Here is a 22134-nt window from a genome sequence, read left to right as displayed (position 1 = left end):
ACTTCCACTCCGCTAACCTCAATTAGCTCCGGTGAGGCTCCGAGAGCCTTAACAGGCGCCACGTCGACCGAGCACATGGTCGGCGCTCGGCGCGTTCCAAGGTTAGCTCGAACTCCTCCGGGGCCCCATCTTCAGTCACTCAGAGCTTGCTCAAAAATGTGCCCACCTTGATAAGCGTGGTATCCGCGTGTGCCGCTGAGCTTCGCGAAGACGCTAACGCCAGAATTTCGACGTCCGAGTTGAATTTTGGCTACAAAAATGGAAAAATTTGCGGAGCCCACCGAACAGGCGACTGTTCCATGCACGTGCCGGCACGTGTCTTCGCGACTCATGGAGGCGGCTGCCGCCGGCTGCGCCGTCAAGTGGCGGAAACTCGCCGGGCGCCAGCTGGTGCTGCGCCTGCTGCTCCAAGAAAAGTTTAGGAGGGAGCGTCACGTGACTATCGTGAAGCCTAGTCATAAAAAATAAAAAGGAACGACTGATGGGAGATGCCCTGCCTCACGTGATAGGCAAGCGGTAGTTCTTTGCGCCTCACGTGGCCGTCCGCCTGCCCGCGCTATGCTGCGTCGTTCCGTTTGGTTGCCGGGCCGTCCGGGTATTCGGGTTTCGGCGACGAGTCCCCGTCCGGGCGTTGCGCGCAGCGCTGCCTGCAACCCTAAACGCGCAGCGGGCTGATCGTGCAGGCAAAGTGTTCGGACGGGAGAGGCAGAAAACATCTTTATTTATTGAGCTCTGGGATCCGTCGAAGTGCGCCGCAGTCGAAGTGTCGTGTTCAGCCGCAGTGCAAAAGCGGAGAGTACGACATCCGGGCCTCACATTTTATTTCACAAACACACCTCACTTCCTTGATTCTGGTAATTTTATATTTTCACCTCCCAGGCGTAATTTAGCGTTCGTTACCCATATACCTATCGCACGGATTGAGCAGTACTCGGACAACCAGCCCGCGTTCTGCCTGCGACGCGAGGCGGAAAATGATTTGTTCTTCCCGCGCCCGCACCCAACGTCAGTGGTTCTGCACGTTTTCTTTTCTAATGCACTGACGGAGACAGCAACGCAAAACAGACATCGTCACAATTGTGGCATTTACAACGTGCCACCATGCCGGAGCACCGATAAGGCGAATGTATGCAAATGTGCACGCGAGCGAAACCAAAGCTTCTCGCACAACCTCTTAGCTGATGGGACACTCGTTCCGGCGCTATGATGTAAAGGGAAGGTGGTGCGATAACTCCCAGCAAAATTGGAAGCGCAATCGTCAAAGCACACCTGGCAAACACCACGCACCCGTAGGCCGCTCCGTGCTGGTGAATGTTTACAGCGGCGCGTTCGACAAAGCCGGTCGTGGTTCCAGCGGTAAGCGTCAAATTCGGCTCGCAGCTCGTGAAGGTGCTCCGTGAGCATGGGATCTACGTATCGTGTCGCTTTGAACAGCGACAGTACTTCCACGATACGAGGGATACGAGGGTGGGAGCGCAACGCTGGCGAAAAATCGCGTACGGCGCCTTCGGCAACGCCACTCGCCTCCTCCTCCACCGGCAGCCAGCCGGAGCCACTAAATGCTACCGCGGGCCTGAGAGTGGTGCATCTTCCATAATGCATTGCGCGGGAGGAGCCCGAGGAGAGGAGAATGCGGCGTCAGAGGAGGTTGGCTTGCCAAAGCTGTGCCGACTGACGTCATGCTCCCTCCTAACATTTTTCTTCCTCCATGTGTGGGCACAAGCCTGGTGCTTGATGATGATGCTTAGCGGTTTCCCCTTTGTAACGGGGTGGCGTTGCACAGCAGCCTTAATCGTAACGCCACTGTACGTACAATCACCTCGCCAAAAAATACAAGAATAATAAATATCAAGTAATAAAAGTGAAATAAAAATACCTTTACGAAATTTCTGTGCTAGTCTGACTTCCTTGTTTGCATGTCTTCCCAGATTGTTCTCTGCTGTTTTCCCACCAACACTCTAACCTAACCTTCTTTTGCTAACCTATACTGCTGTCCAATTCCCTTTTCCGTTAACCTTAAAGCCAAGGGCTTCCGGAGGCTGGACGGCTCCCTCACTGAGGACTGGACGGATACTTTTGCACTCAGTGACAATATGTCGCATGGTTTCTGGCTCCCTCCCGCAGCCTGCGCACAGTTCTTCCTGTGTTTTCTCCGCAAGCAATCCCGGCACGCATCCTGCACCCAAGCAGCGCCATCTACTGGTTCCCTTGGGGCACTATTTCGATTGTTCGGTACAACTGCTATGAGGCCCCGCTGTTCTGCTTCAGAAGCCTAGGGGAAGAGAGAGAAAGGTAAAAGGCTGTATTAAGCAATAATGCGAGACTGGTTCCTCAGAGCCTGTGTGCTGCGCGGGCTGCAGTAGCCCTGTTACCAAGCAGGAACAGGGGTAGGTCAGTGGGAGTTGGTGCAAACCGCCTAGCTTTTGCAAGGCTCGTGATTTTTTGTCGCGTGAGCCACACTGGCCGACGTTGAGCAGTTTCGCGTGGCTCCTGGAGAGCCGTGCTACGCATGCGCGTGGAGCAGTGACGTCTCAGGGTTCACAGCTTGCACGCTGGAGCCGCCGCCGCCGCAACTAAATTGGATTAGAATGGATTTGGACTAGAATGGATTGGATAAAATTGGATTGGATTGGCGATCATTCTGGCAGCAGTAATCATGATAATCAGTTAATCCTAAACAACCAAGAAACCTAAGAAAAACCAGGTGAACCCTATAGCTTGCGCTACGTATATATTGGAATAGCCGAGCTAAGAAACAGCTAATTTTTTTGTTAGCTCCCAGTTGTTCTTTTGGCTCAGTACTCAGCACTTGTTTCCTAAAAAGGATGGTTTGGTATTCAGCTCGGCTTAGGGGCGGAGCACGGCATATCAACACGTTTATAATCTTCCTGCAGCGCACCAGAAGTGCCTAAATTGTACCCATCTGGGAACAAAATTTCGCCTTAGTCCCAAAAAAGGCTGCGATTCAGTTCTGTTCGCAAACTTTTTTTAACGTGAAAGTGTTTTATTCCGGCATACACTAAGATATCCATGCCGTCATATCCGTCACGGAAGTGACGCCAGTACAACGAAGAAAGTGGCCTGTAAAGGGAGGCACCCCTGCTCAAAGAGTCTTCTTGCGGGGAAGCAACCTTCAGTACTATGAGTATGTTATAATTTGCGTTGTTCGTTTTCGGGTTTTATATATTAACACGGAAAGGCTTTACAGCGGGATACACCAAGATTTCACTGACGTCATTTCAGTCACGGAAATGACGCCATGCTGACAGCGACCCGCCCGCAGGGCGTCGCTCGCCAAGCACAACCACAAGACAGCCGCCGACCCGCAAATCATGCTCAGCTGCAGATTTCGCTGCACCTTTCACGTTCGTTTTTTCCGATTTCTATGACAGAGGAATCAACCACACTTTTTTCTACTTGCTACATGGTACACCAGGGTCGTTTTCCGTCTTTCAATTATTTCTGTGATTTTTGTTCGCCGGAAACATTTTCCTTGCTAGATCTTTTTCTCTACCACAAGCAGGAAGACGAAGTGGCGCGTGGACAATCTGCTGAGCTTTCATCCTCATCGCCAGCAGCAGCAACAGCAGTGAAATTTAGGACGAAAAGAAAACGCTTCGTCACGATGGATCTTTTAGGCTCAGATACCACGCCACAGCCTCCGCAGAAACAAGGAGCGCCGGGAGCAGAGCAAGGGGGACTCGAAGAGTACGTCCTTGCATTTTAACCGCGGCTATACGCATGGCCAGGTTTGTTATTTGCCATCGGTTACGAAGCCTAAACGTCTGCTTGCCTCCACGATTTCGACATAGCACTAGACCGGGACACAAGAAGAGACAGTTACACGGGACTAGAGATAGTCCCGTGTAACTGTCTCTTCTTGTGTACCCGTCTAGTGCGCGTTTTACCATGTCGAAGTCGTATCGCCAACTAGCTCAACTTTCTCCGTTGAATAGCCTCCATGATGCCAAGGTAGACCGTCCAACTTCTGCGCAGAAGCTCTGTGTTGGAATCCTAGGTCCTCCAGCCTTTTACTTTTACAAATGGTCATCTATTTACGTTTTTTTACAATGACCACCTTTTTCTGAAGCAACCAGGTAATTAGTGATATTTTTCGGCCTTATTTTTCTTATCTGGAGTTTGGTGATACGTTTTGGGTCAATGTTGGAACGGGTCACCTGAAGCACTGCCCTGCACCACGGGAACACCCTTTTTCGAGCAATCACATAACTATTACACTTATATGTATTCTTTGTGAAAGACTGGGTTGGGTGGTGCCTTTCAGAACGCTGTCCACAGTGTGTGGGTAAAGAAATGCTTATATATCGGAAAGGTAATTTCCATTATCCCGGCACCATTAGAATTACCGTCATCACTTTCTCCGGGCAGTCACCTCTGACTGGCTAAGCACGTCACCCGGAAACTCCCTGGGCCAAGTATTCCCTAAAAGCTCGTTTCTACAGCTGCTGCGATGCACTTTTGCACTTGATTTTTAAACTAAATGAGTCGTGTTCGAGCCCAGCATGGGGGAAATTTATTTTAGCTTTAAGAGTTGAAGTTTTCGTTCATTGTAATTAAGTTAACGATTTTTTTTATGGTTATGACTAGTTGAAGTGGCAGCGCAACGCCAGACAGTTACCATCCAGTATGTCCCCTTCCCCCACTCCCCCAACGGCCACTTTTTTCTTCTTCACTACATCAGGAGATCAACGCAGAAGACTTCTAGAATGGGTTGTATTAAATTTAATATATGTTGGGTTCTGTGTCGTTGGGCTGGCTTAAGTTACGTTTCTTGCAGTTGGGCTGGATTTGAGTAGGTTCGTTCGGTTAGGGTAGGTGAGGTTACGTTGGGAGGACAATTATTATTCATCAAATTTTAGGCCGCCTTGCTTATATGGACACTGCCGCGAGAATTTCTCGGAGGTAATTCTCAGTGCTGCCGCGAGAAGAGACGCAGCCTTGACGAAAATAACGATGTCGCGCGTATAGCCATGCACGTAGGATTGCACGATGCCGTGTGTATAACAAGCAATAATTGTGTAGGGTTATAGAACATTTCTGAGTGCAGTTTCAAAGCGACGTCACTCACAGACAGACGTTATCTTTTATGGTGAAGCTGTGTACCGCTAGGGTCCCACAGAATTTTCGCGTCCGTGAGCAACTGCTCCCTGCGCTGTGCGTTTAAAAGCAGCCATTGTTCTTGGATGCGCATGTTCCACCAATGTTTTCACGGCTATCAGCGTTCGGTGCTCGGCGGAATGATAGATGGGCGAACGTGTGTACGAGGTGGAAAGGCAGGTATGCAGTGGGTAGAGGGAGAGCAGGCGTTTCGCGAAGCTTAAAAAGGTGCGCAAAGACAGAGGCTGCGAAAAATGAAAGAAATTAGGGGGGCGCGAGTGAAATTCAAGAGACCACAGACTTTGGATCTAGCTGTGGAGAATGCGACCTGTTACCTCTATGAGACTAGCTTACTCTGGTCGTCCACCCTGGCATACACGTCAGAATATACACGACGCCGCGGTTGCTAACTGGCGTGTCCTGTTTAAGTAGAAAGCACGCAGCTTCTTGCGACAGTATTTCGATCACCTTCACCGTGTCTTTTCCCCAATACTATCTCCGCATAACCACAATGTCCAGCTTCCCCAATGACGTTCTAAAGTCAAAATCATTTTTTTCGTAGTTTTTTTTTTTTGTATCCTGCTTCCCCAGACACGCACAACAATTTCCCCTCTGAAAGACAGACGCTTGGCTGGCATGGCAGACGGTCGACAGTCATGACTAACTCGCAGGACAAAATACGTCGAGCACGATCAGTATACCGCTGTTCCTACTGCTGGTCCCACGACTTTTACGCTGCATTTGTGTAGATTCGCTGCAAAAATCGCTTGACGTTAACCTCGGCGAGCTAAGTCTCAGGACGAGGTAGCGTTTTGGATTAGGGCGATATGCGGGGGCTCCCATGTGTAAAAGATTTCCCGGATCACGTCAGCAAAAAAAAGTCCCCGATAGCCCGAAGTAATGACTAGGACGAATTAAGGCTTGCATAATAGCCAATGTGTAAGGGCAGTGTGTTGTGCCCAAACGTGATTTCATTGTCGTAGGATATGATCTATGCCTGATTCTGAACAGACATTGACTCAGTCGTTCGTACATCGCGTTATTTAAATCTTCCTTCTGGTAATCACCACGACCAAATGACATGAGGAGTAGGTTCCGGTTAAAGATGTGTGTGCCTGCGTTTGCATTCTGAGAAACGAATCAATCAAATTCTGTGTCGTTACCAAACCTGTGTCAAATGGATCTAAGGCAGATTTCCTTTCTAGAGTGAACGCTCACTGCGCTACATCTTTCAAGGCCATCCAATCGCGTCGCAAGCAACCTTGTGCCGTCGGCGCGCAAGCTGTGCCTTAAAAGGAGCCACCAAGACAAAATAGAACTTTGTTTTATTCGAAAGATTTCGTGTTTTATAGTGTCCACAGCTCTTGTCCGGATGCACACGATGTTTTATTCACTGAGAAATTAATCAATTTACGTTAAAGTCTTGATTTTCTCGCTTAATTGTGTTTTCGGGGTCTGCAATGACACCAGAGAACCGACCGCTCTTCAGCCGATTGGAAAGCCTTGTTTACCGTTAGTGAACCTAGATGGCGCCACCATACCCTGGCAAGCCGTTTTCTGCTTATGATTTGTTTTTGACCGTATTTGAAATAAGCTTGTTTTTGGTCAGGGAGAAAATAATCGTTTCGTGAAACAGAGTGCTCGCTCGACAAATATGGTCACGTAAGACACCGTTGCTTGCGTCAATCGGCCAGTGTCTTCTAAAAATACCCCAAAGCCCCGCAGTCCTGTGCAGCTAAAGGTGCGCGAAGTACCAACAGCAGTACGCATCGGCATTTCCATGTTTAGGTGTGCTTTCGTAAGTACCATGGTCGGCCCCACCATTCTTACTGCTTTAAAGGAATGTGGCCTAAATTTAAGCGCAAATGACTCGTTCCGCAAGCTTATAATTAGTTCTGCCTCATTTGCGTTTGCTTTTTCAGGCATCCGCCAGTCGCAGAGCTGGCTGGTATGACATCATAGGTTCTGTTGCGGGAAATGAGCGAGTGGGTCGCATGGCCATTCGCTTTTTTCCTAATTATACAGCTTATTCGAGCGAAGTTTACGTTAAAAGTGGTGTCAGTTTGATTCTAACGAGGCGATCTTTCTAATGAACCAAACTTGTAATTTGTCTTGATGGCTCGCCTCGCTCGCTAAGAGCGTCGCCGCCGTGGTACCAGGTCAGTAGGCGAGGGTAAAACGGCTGCTTTGCCGCCGCTTGGTTCCTCAATCTCGCCACTGATTGGTTCCTCAATCTCGCTGCATTCCCTTCGCGCAGTGGAGAAAGGCTGAGTCCAATCGACCAGTAGATGTAGCCAGACGCCAGCAGGCGAAATCTCAAGCACAGGCAAACCTTCAACAAAATACTGTGTGCATAGTGTTTACTTTAGCTCGGGATGACTAGGGGCCCTATTCTTGACTGCGCAAATTCCCAGGCAATTCGCCATGTTTTTTGCGTAAGCACGACGTAAGCAATCAGTGACGTGCTGCACCTATAGCTATGATGACCTGCGGGGTAATTTGATGCTTAACTCATGAAGATCACAACCAAGGTATCAAATTTCGCACATAAGATATAAAAATACTTCGCAAGTACTGTCAAAATTAAGACGGTAGCTGAGGCTGGCAAGAAAAACACATTTCCGGAGGCCAAATTGGCGTCAACACCACAAGGCGATGAAGTAACGTTGGTCAAAAACGAGCGAAAGGCGGACGTCGAGCGAAAGAACATCACAGAGTTTTTTATTGTATCTATTTATTTCTTTAAATCGCTTTTAGTACACAGTTGGGCTCTCTTCAATGCAAGCTTTGTTGCGTTATCACCTTCTCGGCCGCCACTGCCGCCACGCTATCGTGTGCTGCTATGTTATAAGTTTATGGCGTGATCACAAAAAAAGACGGCCGCGACCATTGCTTGTATGACACGTAAGAGCAGCGAAGCGCTACGTCTGATAACCGCGTGGCGTACCGATGTCACCGATTCACTCATTCGTCAAGCTCGAATTCAATCAGCGCTATAATGAACAAAAGGGTAACTTTTCTTTGCTATTTTTCTCTTGACTTCGATCATGTGACCCAGCAGCTTACTTACTTGGAGGTGTGTGGACAAATGCCATGCATTGGGTTCTCTTTGTCATGGAGAGGATTGTACTGCCCTCTTATGTTGTGGTTACGCCAAATAAATAATTTTTGACTTGGAAACATTCCATATAGCTGATTTGGAAACAGTCGAAACTATTATTTAAGTGGAAAACATGCTTCAAACTGCGCGTCATGCGAAACTGCGCCTGGTAAAAATTCGGGGACATTTGGCGGCGCCAAAGGCCGGGGTAATTTTTTGGCCTTTTTTGCGACAAAAGAAGCCGCCATTTTCAAGTTGTTACGTAACATTACGTCACTTTTACGCAGGCTGACGTTGCAACTGCGTGACGTGTCGTTCCCGTCAACGGTTTAAATTACGCCATGCCTTCTCAGCCCATCACAGAAAGGGCATGTATTACAAGCAGTACTGTTGAAGAATAGCAAAGACGAGGCCTATGTTGCCATATCTGGTGCTTTTAGTCTGGTTTTTTATTGCCGGCCAAGAATTATGCGCTTTGAGTAAAGAGAAATAAGGCAAACTTTAGAACTGTCGACAGTAAACGTCATGAAACGTCAAAATGACAAAACAAAACACAACCGCTTTGTAAACTGGAAGCACGTGACCAAAATTGAAAGCCAATCAGAAAAGACTTCCGGCAAATTGCCCAATTCCCCGGGAATTCGTGCAGTCGAGAGTAGGTCCCTTGGTTTAAAAATGCTAAACCTGAACCATTTTTTGTTTCTTGTGATAGGGACCCTTCACACTGGTCCTTTGCTCGGTTTGCGCTTTATATCACAGCTACACGGCAAATGTAATATCATTCTCATCGAATTTCATTCGCTCGACTTAATGCCATTTTCTTGACGCGCTGCTACGCGGCAAAATTAATGTCATTTGTAAATGATGACAGATGCGATGGGTAAAAACTTGCTTCGAGAAAATATATCAGTAAGGGCTTCAATATTTGCGAAAACTAAGCGAAAAGATCTTTAACACCTTTGCTGCGCTTTCGAATGCACTTTAAGCATAGTTCCGGCAATTTATTGAACACGGTTAAACACTGCCGTCGCTCCAGCGTGGAGCGCATAAGCAAAAATGACCGCTGGCACCCACCACACCTGCTGAGGCTGGCCTGGCAGTGAGAGTAGCAGTTTTCTTTTGTACGACTCCATTCGGCTTGTTTCATATAAATAAATAAATGACTTAAATTTTACGCACGTAAGAATATATATATATATATATATTGTGCTACTGACGCTTTAGTAATCCTGATTAAGTGGGCATTCCCACCGATCTTCTGGTGTCGAGATAATACATGTGCAAGCAGAACGCAGTCGAATGGGTTCGCAAACTGAATAGGTTCCTAATGTCATTTTGATCGAATGTCATTACAATTTTTTTTTCGTCTGGCAGAAAACAATGCCATTTTGAACGAATGACATTCGATGGGAATAACATTAAATTTGCCGTGTGGCAGGGGTATTACTCGCCCTCTGCATTTGTGTCGCGTCCGTGCTTTTTCTGTAGTCCGCTTAATCGTGTGCCAGCACGCTTTTGAGCCAACGTACTTCGCCTTATCGGCCGTCGATGACCCGAACGCACGCATCACGTCGTGGTACAGTGCTAAGCCCAGTGGCCTTGACCCACATGCGCAGCCTGATCTCGCTCCCCGTCCTGCTGGGGGTGTGCGTGTGTTTTTGCGTTCTACTGCTGCTGGCCATCATCATTGTGGCCATCCTGGCCTTTCTGGGCATCATCGTGTTCTCTAAGACCGGAGACGACCCCTTCGAGAAGTGGGCAGCGGTCTGCGACGCCCCCCAGTGCGCCGACGTGGCCAAGTGAGCATGGCGCGCGCAGCCGACCAACGGCGTCCACCAGCCAGTCAAAGTGAATGAATGAAGTACTAAGAGAATGAAGCAAAAACCTTTATTAATAGGAGGGAACAACCGACTTTCCCGAAGCGTAAAATGGTTTTAAAGGATGCATTAAATCACGAATTTAGGGGCCAGACGAATCACATGAGCTGAAACGCCAATGATGTGGTGATGAACAGCGCGAACTTTATGGGACAAAGAGAGGATAGCAGCACTAGCATACTTCTTTTTGACCCGCTTAGCTTACGCTATTCCATAATTGGGCCTCTTTGATTATCAATCCCGGATTGTCCGCGGACTGCCCGAGACGCTATCCGGCGCTCGATTTTCCAATGTATTCCAATGGGGCGTCCGGTCCGAACGCAGTCCTCGGACTGCGCGCGGATCGTCCAGGACTGGTAAATCGAGGAGGACCATTGTAAGTGTATACCGACAGGCCCCGTTGTTGATGCTTTTGCAGGTAACGAACATTATTGGCACATATGTCCGACCACGTAACAAATCCGCCATTTCTGTGAAGCAGGCTGAATTTATTTCGTGATACTGCTTACCTGTTGTCTTGAAAGGGTCTAAGAATACAAGTGCTTAGGAGTCCTAATTGCCTCGAGCCTGTCCTGGGCTACTCACGTAGATTAAATATTCAACAAATAATTAAAAAATGGCAGGTCACGTCCACCGTACGTACACAAAGAAACTCTCCCAAAGAAACTAAACTAGTGCTTTACAAGTCTATCACCCGGCCTGTTCTCGAATTAGCATCTCCACTCTGTGGGCCTTACAAGCAAGCAGAAATCAAATTCAGGACATTGAAAAGAAAGCTGTACGATGTAGTCCTCTCTGCTATGACTGTTACTTAACGCTGTCTTCAGCACTGTCTTCTTTGAATTTGGCACCCCTCTCAAAGCGCCGGCGTGGTTATAGGACTGAAATATATGCACTGCATCATAAATAGTTCCCGCCCCCTTTCTCAGCGTGCCATGCTAAATTTCGCCAAACCATGTACAACTGGTAGTCAGTCAGTGCTAAAACTTGAGCCTCTAGTTCTCTCGCACAAACAAATTCAAATTGGGGTTTTGTCCACGCGTTATAGGAGAGTAAAACCTACTTCCCGATCCCGCTCGCTCTCTTTTTCTAACTGCATTTATATCCGATTTTCTTTCGTCTTGATACGCGTGAAGCAGTTGTGTTTCATTACAATGTCAATTTGGAGTATTTTCTTGCTAGATTTGTAGTGCCTTTACTCCCCGATTCGGGTGTCCTGCCTTTAGCGTTCTTCTTCTTGACCGCGGTACTTTTCTGATGGAGGGGAAAAGCGAAAACGCCCGTGTTTTCGAGATTTCGGCGCACTTTGAAGATATACCCAGGTGGCTAAAGTTAATCCGGAGCCCTCCACTATGGCGTGCCTCATCGCCTGTGTAGCGTCGGCGCGTAAAACCTCATAATCAATCAATCAATTCAGCGCTATTCAGTGCCTCTTATTTTGGTTTGTTTTCTATGTTCTGTGCCTGTTTTCTTTACCATGCCCCGCGATTACCTACCGGGAGGTTCTGAGTTAAAACTTTACCTGCCCCTCTCGTACGGAATGCTGAACAAATCCTTGCCCCGTCTTGTGTTGGTGTAAATGCTTCTGTGCGTTGTGATTACGTTCTGCTTAAAGGAAGACGGAAGAAGCTGCAGTGCGAATATTACTGAGCTCAGCTGTGAGCTCACCTGCATTTAAGCCAGTGCGGGATGATAATACACTGTATTTGCACAATTCTAGCGAGCACCTCCTTTCGCTTAAACTAGCATCAAAATTTGCGTGCGCGTTACAGTCGGTCTTGAAACATAAATCGGCTGTCAATGTTTCCTGCTTTAGTCTTAATGCTCCCAGAAGTCGGACAAGCAACCCGCCGCGGTGGCTCAGTGGCTGTGCTGCTGAGAACGAGGTCGTGGGTTCGTTTCCCGGACGCGGTGGCCGCTTTTGTGATGGAGGCGAAAAGCAAAAACGCCCGTGTGTTGTTCGAGATTTCGGGGCACATTAAAGATCCCCAGGTGGTCAAAATTTATTCCGGAGCCCTCCACTACGGAGCGCCTCATCGCCTGTGTAGCGTCGGCGCGTTAAACACTACAATAAATCAATCAAGTTGGATAAGCAAGTTTATGAAGAGCAAGAAATTCTTAATGCCAGAGTTGCGTACGTCAAATAGAATGTGTTTTAGCGCGGTAGAACTGGCGTCAAATTACTTTTTCAATTTCTTACAAGTAAACTTACCTGCTGGGGACAATCTGAGGCGCGTTCGAATCGTGGTATGTGGTAGAAAAGGGTCGAATAAATAAATTTAGAGGCGAGGAAGTACAGAAAAGGTAGAAGACAGTTTCGCCACTGTGCTAGAAATCTCTGACCACAAAACCCATCAAACACTGGCCTGTCGTCGTACTGCATCCGGGAGATGAATATCGGCGGGAACGGTGATGCAACGAGGCAAGCTGGTAAAGTGGTACAAAGACATCCACGGCGTTTCTGAGCCGCGGAGTTTGCTTGGCACGGGCTTCAGTGGATGGGCGTACGGTGGTGAGTGGTAGCCTGCGCTCGACGGCCCCACGCAGCAGCGCCTGCCGGCAGAAGTCAGACACGTAGGGATGCGACGTGTGGCCGGCGAAGATCGCAAATACGAAGCCGCCGCAAACACACAAAACACCTGTTACTGCTTCTGTCCCGCTTGTATATATGCGTTTCCTAGTCAGTACAGCCAGCCGTCACCTGAGCTTCCTTATTGGGGTTATATCACAGCATAATCGCACCTAAAGCTTTCAAAACCACTCGAACTTAAATAAATAAAAGCCAAAATGGGCCTGCAATGATTGAAAACCACGGTGTAGAAAATAATTGAAAAAAAAAGGTGTAGAAAAATATTTAACAGAAATAGCCGAAACCGAACTAAACGGGGAAAACCTGCAAAAACGCCGAAGAAGCAAGCTGAAAATTGACCAAAAGGCAACGAAAATGCCCGAAAACTTATAATGCATAAACATGTCATAAATAGGTTATATGCGTTATAACAAATGTGAATATTTAAATATGAGAAACCCTTAAAAATGAAAAAAAAAAGCGGTAATGGTATTCAAACCGCGGGTTAGGATGTTCGCTTCGCAGGAGCGGAACTACTGCACTACGAGACCAAGCGGTTCTGAGTGATTAAACTTGGCTGTGCAGATTCGGAAATGCCTATACGCGTCCCGCTCCCGTACGTACTCCTAACCACCCTCATCCCGGACTCCACATGTCTGAAACGCGAGGCGTTCCGTAGCACGTGAATTTGCTCTTCTTTCGATATGCGGCGACGCTAAGGGTGGTGAAGGCCGACAGTACGACCAGACGCATAAGGCTTCCGCTTTCACATGTTGACGCGGTTACTCACAGGGAGACATTCGACAAGAGCGGTGGGATAGGAGACGCGGCCGTGGCCGTGCTGCTCTGCATGGGCGTCACGGCGCCGCACCTGACTGGCCTGGGTGGCGGATTGATCGCCCTCCTTTACGACAGGTGAGTGCATTGCCCAAAACAAAAGTCCTCCACTTGTAGCCAACCCACCGCGAGAGTAAAACCGTTCCCGGCGATGAAAACGTGCGGAGTGCCTTTACCATCTGCGAGAAAGAAAAATGAGATTTACCTTAAAGTACTCGAGCTCACAATGAAATTTTTTTCCAAGTTCAGTTCTTTTCGTACGATCGGGTGAGTAATAATGCAACAATTTCGAGCATTGCATTACACCAATTTTGAGCAGTATATTATTGTATCACATCGGCATGACCAACAGCCTCGGGCTAACTCGGAGCGAAACAGAAGATAAAAACTACCGTCGCCGAAGCAGACGACAAAAAGAAAACATCCCCCTCGCGAGGGGCACGGTCAAATGCAGAGCATTTTCGGGGGGCGCACGACGTTAAGTAGGTTGGGTTACGTTAATTTGTTGCCGCTGACTCCGACGACAGCATCTGAAGAGAGCGCAGGCGATGACTGGATTGGAGCCCCGCACATACCCGATTTTATCTGGTTCGAAAGAAATTGACAGCGAGAGCGAACGCCGAGAACCGCCCCATCACGGCACGACCGCGCCACGACCACGTCACGACTACGTCACGACTACGTCACGACTACGTCACGATCACGCCACAACTGTTGTTGCTCCCGCGCCAACCTACGACGCATGCGCGCCCCACCTGTTGCTGAACGCGATCCGAGCACGCAGAGAACACGCGAGGAGCAGCGGAGAGCAGGCGCGGAGGAGTGGGGGAGAGGGCGCACCTGGAACGGCTGTTGCGGACGCCGAGGCACGCCAACGCCGGGTGACATCGTGAGTTAAAGAAATGCTCTGCATTTAAAATGCGGCGCGAATGCTTAGAGTGCGGGAAGCGAGGCGAAAAAAGTTGGCGAAATGGGATAGCCAAGGTAGCGAAGCGTAGGATAAGAGAAAGGCGGCAGAGCGAAGAGAAGAGCGGCGGTTGCCGCTACACCGCCCCTGGCTATTGCTTTTCAGGAGCCTACCGGTCGTCCACGTAGCGCTGCTAGAGCAACCGGCGAGGAGTGAGCGTCGGTAGTTTGTTAGTGCGCCCCGCTGTATCGGTTGTCCGTGGTGTAAGCTAGTTAAGCCCGTACTACATGGAGCGATTTCGCCTGCGAATTCGCTGATGCGGCGCCGCTCGCGCGGCAAAACTACCTTTTTTGTTTGCTGCGGCAAAGTGCCAAACATTTGGAGCGGTCGAGCAAACGCCGCTCGTGCGGCTTGTGCGGCGTAGAGGGGCCGGACCTGCGGCCAATAGGAGCACAGCTCGATGCCACTTGCACGTTTGGAAACCAGATGGCATTGCTTGTATGAGCGCGACAAAAGCGCGGGCACACCAAAACGTTTGTCTTCTCTGCTGTGTGTGCGTATATTGATAACGAATTGGCGATTCTTTTATAAAGCCGCAAATAAACTTACATTTACCGCAAACCAGGCAGAAACAACTTGCCAAGAAAGAAAGTAAAACCCCCCTTGATAAAATCACAACCTTTGCTGGTGGCAAACTTAATTCAGTCTGCAAACAAGGCGCATCTGAAATGGGAAAATCGCGGCGTTCGCAGGCCCCATGTAGACGACAATTCCAGGCATTGCGAACTTCGCAAGTGCAAATGTTCGTTCCAGCAGATTCGCCGGCGAAATTCGCTCCATGTAGGACGGGCTTTAGTCGGCTCAATAGGGCAGTCCAGAAACGGTCACTTGGCACCCCCTTTCAATTTTAGTTACGACCGCCTTTGATTCCGAGTTGATGCAAAGCTGAATATTGTCACGAAGTCAAAGACGACGCAGTTGTCTTCAAAGAAAACGAGTTTATTGGAGCGAACTTGTGCTCCATAACAACTCAAAAAAATACACAGGCGGCGAGACAGCAGTCAAGAAAGTGACGTGCGTAGGCAAGCAGCGAGAGTCGAATGCCGCGGCGTCTGCTCTGCAGGCTTTTATCTTTCGGCGCGAGTGTTTCTGGAACCGTCTATTTACATCCAGAACATTGTAGATCAAAGAAGAATATTCTGGGCTACTGACGTGAGAGCGAAACAGTCTGCTTATCTGAATGAGATAGCCCCTGCGGCATAAAAATAAAGAATGGAAGACGCCTTTCGCTTGGGACACAGATTACAGAGTCGGGCATGGCCGGGCAGTAAAAACAAACAATAAATAAACAAACCCATACAGGGTTCCCGCGTTACCCCCCCTCTAAGAGGGCATCGACCCGATGCTAAAAAAAAGACAGTATGAACAAACCACAACAAAAATGCCTGAGATAAGCCTCCCAGGACGGCTTGAAATAGTAGAAATCACTAGCCGAGGCCTACGCAGTGGATGAACGACCTCCGCGTCACCGCTGACGCTCAATTGTCATGCGCTTTTCCTGCATATTCGGAGCTTGCCTCACTCATGCCTGTATCGTAAAAATCGATTTTGTAGAATTCAAATTTGGCGCCCTTCGAAGACCGCCTCATAGTCTCTATAATGGCAGAAAGAGGGCGCAAGGAGTCCGCTAGAAGTATAAACATCCCCCTGTATAAACATCCCCTTCGCGAGGGGCACGATCAAATGCAAAGAATTTCCGGGGGCGCACGACGTTAAGTAGTTTGCGTTACGTTAATGTAGTTGCACTTGTGGCAACTGCTGACGAGACAGCGCTCGTCAGCAGTAATTTGAATAAGTCAACGATATAAGGCGCGTTCATAGCGTCCCGTTCTGTGTCGGCTTTGTGGCGCAGTCGGTAGAGCACCATGCACATTGCGTTCCGCCCGCAGGGTCGAGGGATCGAAACCTGGCGCCGGATGGTATTTTAAATGCAGAGCATTTCAGTAACTCACGATGTCACCCGCGTTGTCCCGTCGTTGTCCGCACCCCTCCCCCGTACACTATATAAAAGAAAATACTATCTGGCACCAGGTTTCGATCCCTCGACCCTGTGGGCGGAACGCAATGTACATGGTGCTCTAACCACTGCGCCACAAAGCCGACGCACCTTATATCCTTGATCGTGCCCCTCGCGAGGGGGATGTTGACGCTACCTCCTGCAGAGACCGAGTGCAACCGCCGAGAACGAGCGGTGCGCGCGCCGTGGACTGGTGGCGCCATCTGTCAGATGCGACGCGAGCTACTATCGAGGCAGTGCGAAAAACGAACGCACGAAATACAAACCGGGCTGTTAGGAGAAAGGGGAAGTAAACTGTGACGTGTTGGTGTTTTTCAAATATATACGGTGCGTACGTGTACGTACGCGTTAAAGCGTTGCGTAAACGTTAAGCGTGATGGTAATACGTACGCGAAAGTCGACATACAGGTATCAGCGTTGAACCTTCTGAACGCGAAGTTAAATAAACTTCGCATTTTTTTCTATTTCTTCCTCCATGGGCCCTTTCTTTTATATAGTGTAGGGGGAGGGGTGCGGACAAGGACGGTGCGGACTACGACGGGACAACGCGGGTGACATCGTGAGTTACTGAAATGCTCTGCATTTAAAAGTCTGTCATCTTGCATAGTAAGGCTTCAAGCGAACCACGTCGACGACTTCGGGCCGCGGGCGTCATCGTGGTGTTCCGGAATCATCATCGGGGATCACCTCGTAGGTAAATTTACCGACACGTCGTAGAATATGGTAGGGTCCGAAATACCGTCGCAGAAGCTTCTCACTGAGTCCGCGTCGTCGGATAGGAGTCCAAACCCAAACACGATCCCCTGGGTAGTACTCGGCGTCTCGGCGTCGGATGTTGTAGCGCCCGTCATCCACCAGCTGCTGGTCCGTTGTACGAACTCGAGCGAGCTGACGGGCCTCCACCGCACGCTGAAGGTATCCTTGGACGTCGGGGTTGAGGTCGCCGTCTTCTACATGCGGAAGCATGGCGTCAAGCACCGTAGTCGGCCGTCTTCCATAGGCAAGCTCGAACGGCGTCATCTGCGTAGTTTCCTGGATAGCCGTGTTGTACGCAAACGTGACATACCTGAGCACTTCGTCTCAAGTCTTATGTTTAACGTCGACGTACATTGGCAGCATGTCCGCGATTGTCTTGTTCAGGCGTCCTGTTAGTCCGTTCGTTTGGGGGTGGTACGCCGTCGTTCTTCGGTGATCCGTGTTCCTGTATCGTAATATTCCTTGCATCATCTCCGCAGTAAAGGCCGTTCCGCGGTCCGTGATTAGCACTTCCGGGGCTCCATGTCGCAGCACAACTTGGCTTATGAAGAACTTTGCGACTTCTTGTGCAGTCCCCGTCAGAAAAGCGGCGGTCTCTGCGTAGCGTGTCATGTAGTCTGTCGCTACGACAATCCACTTGTTCCAGGATCGGGATGTAGGGAACGGGCCCAGAAGGTCCATTCCAATCTGTTGGATGGCCCTCGATGGGACGGCGATCGGCTGCAGAAATACGGCGGACCTTGTCGGTGGATGGATGGATGGATGGATGGAGGCAACTTTATTGATAGCCTGCAGATCGACGCCCTAGAGCGCCGTGACGCGGGCCTCTATGTCATCCTGGTGCGGTCCTCTACTCGGCGTCGGCTTCTGCTACTCCCGCGGTTTGTCGCCCGTGAAGGCGCCTCCCCGTCGTTTTCGGTCGGCTTCTGCCTTTCGAGAGCCTCCAGGACCTGCTGGATGGCCCATGATTGTTCTTCTTGGTCGTAGCTCGCCATCGCTGCTTCTAGCCTCGACGGAAGCCTTCCTCTTCTTGTTGACGCTCGCTCTGGAAACTTGACGCAGTCCCACAACACGTGCACGAAGTCCGCCCTCCCCCGCTGGCATACCAGGCACGTGTCGGTCGGGTAGGCTTCTGGATATATGTGTTTCTTCAGGACCGGGGTGGGTATCGACCCAGTCTGCAGCTGTTAACAACACTGCCTCTGCACGGCTCAGCCCCGGGTAAGGTAGGCGGGAGAGTCCTTCGAGCCAAGCGGTGGAACTTTGTGACCTCGTTATAGTCTGTCATGCCGTCCTTGACTCCACACCACTCCGGACAGTCGGTTGCGGCGGCGCGGTTAGTTAGCGCTCGCGTCGGCGCGTGGGCCGTCTTGTAGTTGTCGTTCGTTGCCGACGCGTCTTCGCCTGCGTGTGCCGGAAACCACTTGAGGCGTATGCTCCTGTTTTCCTGTTGTAACCTCGCCGTCCGCAGCACGCGCTCGGCTTCCTTGCATACTCGGCCCCTGGCGAAATTTCGCACCGCATTCCTCGAGTCACTTAGTACGGTCTGGCACCCGGCGTCGGCAATGGCCAGGGCGATGGCCACCTCCTCCGCTTCGGTCGCCTCCTTTACTGGAACGCTCGCCGCCGCCCTCGTAGAACCAGTCGATGCCTCGACGACGACCACCGCGAACGCTTCTCGTTTCCTTGATACTCGGCCGCATCCACGTACCCCGCGTGGCCGTCACTTGCGTGACCGACACTTAGGGCCTTGGCCCTCGCCGCTCGTGTGCCCCTGTGGTGTTTTAAGTGCGAATGCACTTCTTAAGCGAGCCTGAATCGTCCGCCGTCGTCGTCCGCATAGCAGCAGCTGCGGGTGCGCGCGCTCCTCGTCTTCCCTAGCAACGGGGGGAGATGGGCGCGCGCTACTCTCCTCCTCCTCTCTCCGCTCAGGGACTGCGGGTGTTGGGCGCCTCCTCTCCACTTCGGGCGGGAGAGCTCTCGCTCGCGTAGCGGGCGCTCCGCATTCCGACGCGTGAGGGCGCTCGTGTAGCCCTCGCCGTAACGGCGGGCGCTACTCTCCTCCTCCTCTCTCCGCTCAGTGACTGCGGGTGTTGGGCGCCTCCTCTCATTAGTCGAGCGCGCGCCGTCGTCGAGAGCGGTCTCTGGTCCTGCATCTCGATAACGATGATGGCGGACCGGGCAACGGTACCAGCAATAACGAGTGAAATATCTTTCTTTGTAGTTGTGTGCGTGTGTGTAATCTCTCGACTACTCATTAAGATCACGATATCCACCGTAATCGCGCAATCAACAACCGTGCATTCGCACTTACACACTCTCCCCCTCGGGGAAGTGCGAGGAAATTTTGAGAGGAGGTTGAGAGATTGAGAAAGAAGGTTGAGAGAGAAAATCAACATAGGTGGAAAGCTAAATTTTTTCGTCTCTGGCAGTCACGGCAGCCCCGGACGTAGTGGGTGACGTCGGATAGAAGGCGGGGCCAGTAGAACTTCGCCTTGATTTTTCCAATTGTGCGGGCTGTGCCGAGATGTCTGGAAGACGGGGCGTCGTGGCACGCTTTCAAAATTTCGTCACGAAGGTCTGCGGGGATGACAAGAAGATAATTCTTTCTCGTTCCGGGGCTGAAATTCTTCTTCACGAGAACGGAGTTTTTCAGGCTGAATGCTGGTAGGTTGCGTTTGAAGGTTTTAGGCACGGCGACGTTGCATCCTACCAGGTAGTCGATTACGACGCGTAAGTCGGGGTCGGCAAGCTGCTGGGCGGCTATGGCGCTCTCTGTCATGATTCCGAAGAACGCGCTGTCTTCATCAGAATCTTGTGGTGGTGGGTCGACGGGAGCGCGGGACAGGCAGTCGGCGTCGGAGTGTTTCCTGCCGGATTTATAGACGATTGTAACGTCGAACTCTTTCAGGCGCAAGCTCCACCGCCCAAGACGGCCTGAGCGGTCCTTCAAATTGGCGAGCCAACACAGCGCATGGTGGTCTTTCACAACCTTAAATGGCCTACCATACACGTATGGGCGAAATTTTGAAATCGCCCATATAATAGCGAGGCACTCTTTTTTCAGAGGCTGAGTAGTTTTTTTCTTCCTTCGACAGACCACGGCTGGCAAAGGCGACTACTTTTTCGCAATCGAATTGTTTTTGGACGAGGACGACACCCGATCCTATATCACTGGCGTCCGTATGCATTTCCGTTTCGGCGTCTTCGTCGCAATGCGCAAGCACGGGCGGGCTTTGCAGGCGTTTTTGCAGCTCGCAGAATGCTTTTTCTTGGTCGCTTTCCCAGCTAAAAGGGGTGCTATCTTTCGCCAAACGCGTGAGTGGCTCTGCAATGCGAGCGAAGTTTGCGACGAAGCGCCGGTAGTATGCGCACAGTCCGAGAAATCTTCACACGCCCTTCTTGTCTTTAGGCCTTGGGAAGTTCGCAATGGCTGAACTTTTTACCGGGTCAGGTATAGGACTCCCGCGGCGTTGACGACGTGGCCCAAAAACTTGAGCTCCTCGTACGCGAAACGGCACTTTTCGGGCTTCAGCGTTAACCCCGACGTACGAATGGCCTCAAGTACAGACGCCAACCTTGCAAGGTGTTCGTCGAAGGTCCGGGCAAATACCACAACGTCGTCGAGGTGCGAGGCAGGTGGGCCACTTCAGACCAGCTAGAACAGTGTCCATGATTCTTTTAAATGTTGCTGGCGCCGTGCACAGCCCAAACGGCATCACCTCGAACTCGTATAGGCCGTCCGGGGTTAAAAATGCGGTCTTCTCTCGGTCTCTCTCGTCCACTTCAATTTGCCAGTAGCCGGTCTTCACATCCATCGATGAGAAGTACTTCGCATGGCAGAGGTGGTCGAGGGCGTCGTCGATTTGTGGCAGTGGGTACACGTCTTGTTTGGTGATTTTGTTCAGTCGCCGGTAGTCAACGCAGAACCTTAATGTGCCGTCTTTTTTCTTCACCAGTACGACGGGCGCAGCCCAGGGGCTTTTCGATGGGTGTATAATGTCGTCGACTTGAGTCCGGATGGCTTCCCGCTCGTGTGAAGAGACGCAGTGCGGTGACAGTCGGGTAGGTCGGGCTCCATCTTCGGTTATTATTCGGTGCTTCGCTACAGGTGTCTGACGTAGTTTTGAGTTTGACGAAAAACACCTGTAGCGACGCAGCAAAGTCAATAATTTGTGCTGTTCTGCTTGTGGTGACGCCGGATTCACGTCAAAGAGATTCGGAAGCTTGAAGGTATCTTTGGGTGCGCGTTCATATTCGGCAAACAGGATCACGTCACTTGCTTCTTGCGTTTCTTCGAGGAACGCAATTGCAGCGCCCTTAATTAAATGCTGGTACTCGTCGGGTAAATTGGTGACCAAAGTGTGAAACTGGCGTTGCTTAAAGCGTGCAATAATGCCTTTTGCGACAGAGAAATCGCGGTCGAGTAGCAACCTTTGGTCACTCGCTACGACAGTGTCGACGTCAGGGACCGCATCTTCACAGTAGACGCTGATCATCAAGCTTGCACGAGTTGGCAGGGTGACATGATCGTCGGCGATGCTTATAGCAGCACGGTGTTCGGGGTTCGGTTCCGGCGTCATGCAGTGATCGGAGGAAAATGTTATAGACTTGGCCTGTAGATCAGTTATTGCACCATTGTCCGTAAAAAGTCCATTCCGAGAATTAAATCGCGGGAGCAGTTAGGCAAGATGACGAACGCCGCAGGGTACGTTGTGCCGTCTATGGTGACGCGCGATGCGCACGTTCCACTTGGCGTCACGAGGTGGCCTCCTGCTGGGCGTATGCGCGGACCATCCCATCTGGTCGTAACCTTCTTCAGCTTAGACGCGAATGATCCGCTCATTGCTGAGTAGTCGGCTCCCGTGTTTATGAGGGCGACTATATCAAAGC

General features: G+C 50.4%; 1 protein-coding gene across 1 annotated transcript in view; it reads left to right on the top strand.

The window, feature by feature from the left end:
* Nucleotides 1-9760: 9760 nt before the first annotated feature.
* LOC144146927 (glutathione hydrolase 1 proenzyme-like) overlaps nt 9761-22134 on the top strand; it is a 70656-nt gene continuing 58282 nt past the window's right edge. Inside the window, exons 1-2 of the mRNA XM_077678888.1 lie at nt 9761-10017; nt 13457-13579. Coding sequence (XP_077535014.1) covers nt 9767-10017; nt 13457-13579 — 374 coding nt within the window. The 5' untranslated portion in view covers nt 9761-9766. The remainder of the gene's footprint in view (nt 10018-13456; nt 13580-22134) is intronic.

The sequence above is a fragment of the Haemaphysalis longicornis genome, unplaced genomic scaffold (assembly GCF_048455015.1).
Source record: "Haemaphysalis longicornis isolate Haplotype H1 unplaced genomic scaffold, Haemaphysalis longicornis Haplotype H1 scaffold_7, whole genome shotgun sequence".
In the NCBI taxonomy this organism is placed as follows: Eukaryota; Metazoa; Arthropoda; class Arachnida; order Ixodida; family Ixodidae; genus Haemaphysalis; species Haemaphysalis longicornis.
The sequence above is the reverse complement of the archived record's forward strand: the minus strand, read 5'-3'. Positions and strand labels throughout refer to the sequence as shown.